Below are 7772 nucleotides of genomic sequence, written 5' to 3'. Positions count from 1 at the left end.
CACTGTTATTTACTCACCAATAACACACAATTATCCTTGCTTTTATTTATTGGTTTAATTCCATAATATCTGGCTTTTTTGGCGTCCGTCAGGAACTGAATTTCAAAATAAAAATAACTGCAACACGAAAAAAAGGGGAACATCGTGTTGGTGAACACGAATCAATCAGTGACGTGCGGTGAGGTTCATGGCTGGTGAGGCACTGACTCTTTCAGGGTCAGATTTACAAATATCATATTTTGACCATAATCGACATATTCGATTATTTTCAAAAGCTTTTTTAGTCTGATGCTTCGATTCATTTTAAACAGACCGTTCAACAAAAGGATACCCAAAATCTAAATATTGGATTGTTCTTTCTTAGTAAGATCCCATTTTCATTACAATTGGGGTCTTACCTTGCCTTGAAGATGAAGTCCATGCTTTCCTTCTGGACAACAATCTCTATTACTTTTTTGTAAAAGTCCTCCTTATCTTCCTCTAGTTTCAAAAGTCTAGTTTGTTGTTTGCGTCGCGTCTACCGCCATGGTCTACCCATGGATGTATAATAAGAACGGGTCTACCCCGTCTCTACGTAGAATAACAGTAGCAACAAGAACCTGTGGGCTCACTTGCGCCCCCTTCAGTGCGGCAGAGGTTATGGCTGCCTCCCCTGGTGCTTTTTTCATTGCCGTTGTATGATGAGACCAGTGAGCCTAAATATCATACACGTTAAATAAGTTATTTAGAGACTATGGATGGCGAGGATAAATGTAATAAAGGGATCTACAAACATTACATTGGTGACATACAGTGAGATGGTGCAGGCATGCGCTTAGGGCCCGCTTTCCAGACAGTTTCTGTGGGGTGACGCATTCTGAGGTGAGGCAGAGCTCATCTGTGCCTCACCTCACCACACAGTAACTGGCTTGAGCGCGCTCACAAAATAAGTGCCCGCGTTAAATTAGTGCCCGCGCTCCAGCCAGTTCCTGCGGGCTTACGTGAGGCAGAGCACGTCCCTGCCTCACTTCTCATCGCTACCCGTAGTTGTAGCGGAGGAGCTCTGCAAATGTGCTGATTTTGACTATAAAAAGCGATTGGAATCATACAGAAATCACATTTACAAGTTACAACACAGATCAGTGGAGACATTTTATTATTATTACTATTTAGTTTTTCTTTAGTTGTTTTTCCGTTACATTGGAGTATGACAGGTGAGGCTCTGCCTCCCCTGACTGCACGTCGCTGGAATCAATAGATTAAAAATCGTGTTGGTGAACACGAAATGCCATGAGACTGGGTTGCCCTACATGATGATGCTAGCTTAGGCTAAATCATATTTATCCAAACGCTTAATGAAATACTCATTAAATAAAAAATAAACTTGAGTAGCTGCCGGTAAAACACTTAACTTGTTCACAAAATAACATAAGTAGCAAAATATTAAATAAAATCATATCATTTATTTTACAAATTTGCACAATTATGGAATAGTGGTGAACAAGTAAACACTGCTAATAATGTATGTAGCCTGACACACTTGTCTCACACACGCACGCGCACACACACACACACACACACACACAACATGATGTACAGCATAAACCTGATGTACACATTAACATTAACACAGCCTCATTTACAGCACAGACAGACGACTACATACTTACAAAGCATTTCGCCTCCTTCCTTCAAGTGTTAATCAGATCCGATTTTGTCCGTCTTTCCCATTTCACACATTCACAACGCTTCAATGACTCAGTGTCTTTACTCTAGCAATCAAACAAAAAGGAGGTGGAGTGTGAAATGTACACATAAAGGTGGGTGCTGCATGGTTCTGTCTTCATCGCAGATGGACATTGTGTTTGCAGCTGAGGTGAAGATTGTAGTTTTGCAGTACATGAGCTCTGTTGTCGCCGAGAGACAAAAGAGTGAGAGTGAGTTGTACAAACTGGATATGTCTATTAAAATAGGAAATACATGGCTTAAAGTTCTTAAAAGCTTTTTTTGTTTCATTTTAGTTTTTACAATTTCATGGCAGTGACTCATATCTAACCTCAGGGTATTCAGCTCTGATTTAGGTGGTTAAAAACATTTTGTTTGAACAACTAAACAAACTGTATATTTTTTCTGAAAGCTAAAAGCAATACCTTATAGGGCAAACCATAGGCTGCTAGGTAGTATACTGTTTTGTTTCTTGCTAACAGTTTTTTTTTTAGCTTTGGCGATTAAGGAGAAGGGAAGTGATACAACTTTACAAATAACACAAGAAATATTAGAAAAAGGCTTTGATTGTCTTTACGCAATTCTTTGTGTGGAGAGATCTCCATAAGTATACCAACAAAAACATTTAAATATTCTTTTGTATTCAATGAGGACGGGAAAATTGAAGGTTTCATGGAGGAACAGTAGTTTAAGAGTAGGTGTGAGAGGTAGGACTGCAGATGGATGAGGAGAGAAGAAGGCAGACAACAATAAAGTGAAATCTAGTGAAAAACATTGAGGAATCTTCAAAGTCCTCCTTCTCCTCAGAAACTCCGTAACCCCACTTTGACCTGGACTGCAGCTCCCATAGTGCATCTCTCTTCTGTCATTTGTTGTGAGTGTCTGTCAGAGAGTCCAATCGTCTTTTTCACAACTTCTGGTTGTAGTGTTGGATGTAGTGTAGAAGAATACACACAGTGGCACTTGATGCTTTTCCTTGCAAACAAAAGCTGATTCTCTTTTTTGTTTTGCCCGAAGATGTGCTCAACCAAAATGAATGAAACCAGACACAACAAGCAGAGGATTGGGAAAAGCGCAGAAATCCATGGCGCAGGTTGTACTGTCGGTGCGTGTCACACCTCCACCTGCCCCTGTGACAGATAGGCTTTGAGCTGCTGGGTTGCATTGAAGATCTTCCTCTGGTGTCCCAGCAGGTTCACCCCCAGATTCTGGATGTCTCTGCAGGAGAGAGCAGAAGAACCGGGAGTTTAGTTCAACACTTGTTGTTAACTCCACCTGATATTTAAAGGACAGAAATGTTGGGTTGCATGTCTATAAAACCCTGTGGTAGCTCAGGCGTTTATTGATGCTCATACTGACTTCTGTCAAATGTTTTCTTTAGTACTTTGGCTTATCTTAATGTTTTCCTTTACTACTGAACTTTGTGCCAGATACATAAGAGGTTCACTTACTTACTTACTTACTTACTTAAGCTCCAGAGAACAGCTTCAGCACTCTCCGGTAATTTGTCTATTTATGTTTAATTATTCTGTTTTCAGCACTGCCTCTCTAATCACATTTACCAGGGAGGACCTTTAAAGCCTTTAACTATTCAATATTCAAATTGTGTATACTTCACATAAGTTTTACTAATGAAGTGTGCTTTAAAACACTTTTGGCATTGTAGTACAGATTCAAACCGTGATAAGAAACTATTTATTGGTTGTACCTTTCAGACATTCATGAGTTAAGCACTGCCATGAAACATTTTGTTCACATTGTGGGCAATAACATAATACCTACATCATTTTTAGTGAGACATAAAAGCACACAGTCACTAGCTTCATCTTATCCTAATGTCATAGTGATAACCATCTATACTCACTCTATGCTGAGCCTGCTGACTCTGTCTAACGTGTCCAGGTTTGCCTGATCAAACTCATCCTGATATCTCTCCATCTTCAGCACAAGCAGCCAATCGCTGACTGTCGACACTGACGTTAGATCTGTGGGGGTGGGGCTGAGCAGCGGCTGAGAGCAGCTTCTGTAAAAGGGGTAAATGTCAAAAACGAAAGCATCAGAATCTGTAAATATAGCAGGCGGTTTGTCAGCTGCTGTCTCTGATGTGTTTTGGTCAAGTGTTTGCCAGAAGCTGGTGTCTCACCGAGTTGGCTCCACCTTAAGGGAGGCAGGGTGCCTGATGAGGCGGTCCAAGGAGGAGAGGAGTGTGTCGAAGCCTGGCCGGTCCCCTCGCTCTGTCTGCCAACACTGGAGCATCAGGGAGTGGAGGGCAGAGGGGCAGTTGTGGGGGGCGGGGAGGCGATACTGGTCTGCTACTGCCTTCATCACCTGCAGAGAGGCAGGGAGACGTTACAGATAAGCAGGGCAGATGGAGTTTTTATGTAAATGCCCTTACATGAAAGGTCACAGACCGCTGAGGGCTACGAAAGAGTGACTAAGAGAAAATTAGGCAAATTAAAAGCGGCTTGGCATTTTCTCACCACTTAAACGGGTGTGTTAAATCAAGAGAGGGAGGATGGTGGCAAAGAACATTTAATTAAGAAGCTGTCTACCTTTTTTGCACTGGTACGTTCTAGCTCAAAATGATTTTAAACCAAATAGCTGTATTAGTAATTTTTTGTATATTTGTTTACATACTTTGCATTTTGATCAATTAATAATTACATTCAATGGGACAAAAACACAAATCAAATTTTTTCCAGTGTGAAATTCTTTATTTACTCAGATTGCAGCTCAATAGCTGTTATATAATGCCATACTTTTACTTTTATTCATTATATTTGGGGTATTGTAATGCCTTTTTTACAGACTGGGAATATCATGCAAAAAAAGGTCTCGACCTTGCTGCAAACCGGACCCGGCGACTCATAGTCGGTGCAACCAGCGCGCCCTTCGTCTTTTAATGGCATGTTATAATGCTGTAGCAGTTAAACTTGCACTTAGGCGAAGGATTTGAGTGCATTTGCATCACTAATATATGAGTTGTTCTGCTGAGGCAACCTTCTCCTACATACTCACTTCTTGATTGCTCATGTCCCAGTATGGACGCTCTCCGTATGACATCACTTCCCACATGAGTATGCCGAAGCTCCAGGCGTCACTCGCCGAGCTGAACTTGCGATGCTGAAAGGCTTCTGGTGCCGTCCACCTCACAGGGATCTTACTGCCCTGATGGAGGGAAGCCAGACAGGGAATAAGTGAACTATGTTGCAAAATAATGCAACATAGATATATAAAAAATACTACATGTTCACATACGTACCAGTGAGGCAGTGTATGTGGGTATGTTGTGGTCCATGCCCCTCATGAGTCGGGACAGTCCAAAGTCGGACACTTTACAGACCAGGTTGGAGTTGACCAACACGTTCCTAGCCGCCAAGTCCCTGTGGACGAAGTTTCTTTCAGAGAGGTAACGCATCCCTGCACCGACTCCTCTGAGCATCCCGATGAGCTGGAGGACGCTGAACTGGCCCTCGTTCTCCTGAAAGGGGGCACAGGAGAATGGGAGAAGAAGAGATTTTTGGGTATTACTAACATGTGTGCAATGTGGTCAATACAACATACTAAAGATGGAGAGAGTGTGTCATTGTCTCACCCTGAGGAAAGCATCCAATGGCCCATTCTCCATGAACTCTGTGATGATCCTCTCTGGAGCCGAATGAGTGATCACACCCTCCAACTTCAGTACGTTCGGATGGTCAAACTGACCCATGACCCCTGCTTCACTGAGGAAAATCCCTTTCTCTCTGTCGGACGCCCCCCAGCGGATAGTCTTCACTGCAACCAGCACCTCCCTGCGACCCATTGGACGGTAGCGACCCCGAGAAACCTCCCCAAACTGGGCTGGAGTGGAGGGGAGGTGGAACAGATTACACATTAAAGTACCTATCACAAAACTACAGAACGATATAAAAGAAAAAGCAGCATCATGCCTACCTGCACCGATCACCTCCTCAATCTTCACATGAGTGGGATCGATCTCACTGGCAAACTCTTTGACAGCCTCACTGGGGTCCTCATAAGTGGATGGGTCCACATAATACTTAACTCCACCTGAAATTAAACGTTTTCTGAACTAAGTCTCTAAACATCCGATGACTTTGCTGCTACAAACACATTTTTTAAATTAAATTAAATATGATTGTGCTCACCTCTGTTGCTGATGTACCTCTGGAGTCTGTCGCTGTACGGACTCTCCCTCCTCTTACTGCAATGGGTAAAGAAAATTCTAATTTTCCATGATTAAAAAAATGTATCGCACTGTTTGTCTGATCATGCGAATGGATCGACAATATACCTGCGAAACACCACAACAACCACAATCGCTGCCACCACCAGGAGAAAAGCTGCTCCACCCATCACTGACCCGACCAGCAGAGGAAGCCGATTCTTGATCTGGTGTGAATGTTCCTCTGTGGGAGAAGAAGTGAGAAAACTATCAGCTGCTGATGAATAATTAACACAGTGTTGTTTAAGTTATCCCAGAGTTGTATACAATTAAAAACACGGTTGTTACTTTAACTGAATAGATGTACTTTAATGAGTACACACTAAAAACAGACATTTCTGTTTCATTTAAAGTGCAATCTGAATATTGCTCTAAACTACAGAATAGTCCACATTTAGAAATGTAACTTTACTTTGATTTTTTTTTTACTTTGCGGTACTCTCCAAGGGTTTTCTGGGAAGCAGTTTTGATAATGAGTAGATTACTCTGGTGCAGGGGTAGCCAACACGGTGCACGCGGGCACTTATATTAGTCGCACGCAGGGGCAACGTGAGTCGCCCGCGGGGCATGTTCTAAAAATAGCTCGCCAAGCAAATCCAAAATGTAAATAATACACAAAACAAAAAAGGAAATGTAATTAAAAGAATCTACCCTATGCATTAACGAAACCTCGAACTCTATCTACTAACTACAACTCTATATCTATCTAACATCCCTCCTCCCCCCACCCCCACAATGAATATCGACCAATCACGTTCTTGCTTGATTTGCGGGACCAGCGTTGCAGTCGGGAAGAAAAGCAATGTGGAGCGGCAGCTCACCGCTTCATAAGGAGTGTGACCTTTCCTTCTGGCAGAATCTACACAACACATCAGCCCCATTGAACGGCCTACCATGCCAGCCTATACAACACATCCGAGGGGCAGAGTTTTACTGTGTGTGTGTTGCAACTTGCATATATATTTATTGCACTTGACGCACACACACACATGGCGTAATTTCCACTGGGGAGAGGGGGGACATGTCCCGCCCACTTTCCGAAATCCCGTTTGTGTCCCCCCACTTTACAAATATGTTTATTATTATTTTTTAATGCAAGCCGTCATCGCCACGGAAGAGCACACAGCCTCTGTGAGCGAGCAAGAGAGAGCGAGAGAGCTAGGGAGAGCACACCTTTATCTATTTAATATAGATAAAGTAAGAAATCATTCCAATGTGTACTATAGGACAGTAAAATGTTTAAAAGGGGAGTGATTAATAAAATATGCATGAATAGAAAGAAAGAATGCTAACTAGGTAACATAACATAAGAATAAACCAGTTTACAGTAAATGATTTGTTATTGGTTGTGATCATATTCTAAAGATGTTTGGATTATTGAAAAGTATACAGCTCCCTTTCATCTGAGTTTTGAGAGCTGTATCCATAAATTCATTTTGTGCTCAAAGCACCAGATTGATGCTTTTAACTTCAAAATTAAAAAAAAAATCTTCCCGGGGTTGTATGTCCCCGGCCCCCCCTAGAGGAGGTGAGGCCCGTCCACCCCCAAATAAAGCAGGTTAAAATAATTAAATTGCATACATTTTATTTTAGTAAACACTGAAAACGGGTCCCACAGACCCAAACAGCACACAAAGGTTAAAGGTAAGCATGTAATAATGTTAAAATGTGCTAAATCTCTATCCCTATCTCTGTTTCTTATCCTATATCTAATAGAACTGCTCGGGTCTTGATAGATTGAGTGGGGAAGTTCATGAGATCTTTCTAGAGGGTTATCAAGAATAACTTTTATCCAATGACCTTTTCCCTCTCTGTCTGTGTATTCTCTTGTTCAGATTAA

At 42.0% G+C, this 7772-nt stretch overlaps 1 protein-coding gene across 5 annotated transcripts in view; it reads right to left on the bottom strand.

The window, feature by feature from the left end:
• Window positions 1-1422: 1422 nt before the first annotated feature.
• The window catches only part of ephb6 (eph receptor B6), a 41408-nt gene continuing 35058 nt past the window's right edge, over window positions 1423-7772 (bottom strand). For 3 of the 5 annotated variants that reach the window (XM_034211414.1, XM_034211409.1, XM_034211413.1), the window contains exons 11-19: window positions 6002-6116; window positions 5856-5932; window positions 5641-5757; window positions 5300-5547; window positions 4967-5185; window positions 4723-4872; window positions 3848-4032; window positions 3569-3727; window positions 1423-2922 (exon numbers count right to left, since the gene is read on the bottom strand). In XM_034211414.1, coding sequence (XP_034067305.1) covers window positions 2817-2922; window positions 3569-3727; window positions 3848-4032; window positions 4723-4872; window positions 4967-5185; window positions 5300-5547; window positions 5641-5757; window positions 5856-5932; window positions 6002-6116 — 1376 coding nt within the window. In that variant the 3' untranslated portion in view covers window positions 1423-2816. The remainder of the gene's footprint in view (window positions 2923-3568; window positions 3728-3847; window positions 4033-4722; window positions 4873-4966; window positions 5186-5299; window positions 5548-5640; window positions 5758-5855; window positions 5933-6001; window positions 6117-7772) is intronic. The other 2 variants (XM_034211410.1, XM_034211412.1) reach the window with 2 other exon arrangements.

Source organism: Gymnodraco acuticeps, unplaced genomic scaffold (genome assembly GCF_902827175.1).
Source record: "Gymnodraco acuticeps unplaced genomic scaffold, fGymAcu1.1, whole genome shotgun sequence".
Taxonomy (NCBI): Eukaryota; Metazoa; Chordata; class Actinopteri; order Perciformes; family Bathydraconidae; genus Gymnodraco; species Gymnodraco acuticeps.
Note: the sequence above shows the minus strand (reverse complement) of the source record. Positions and strands in the feature narration are given on the sequence as shown.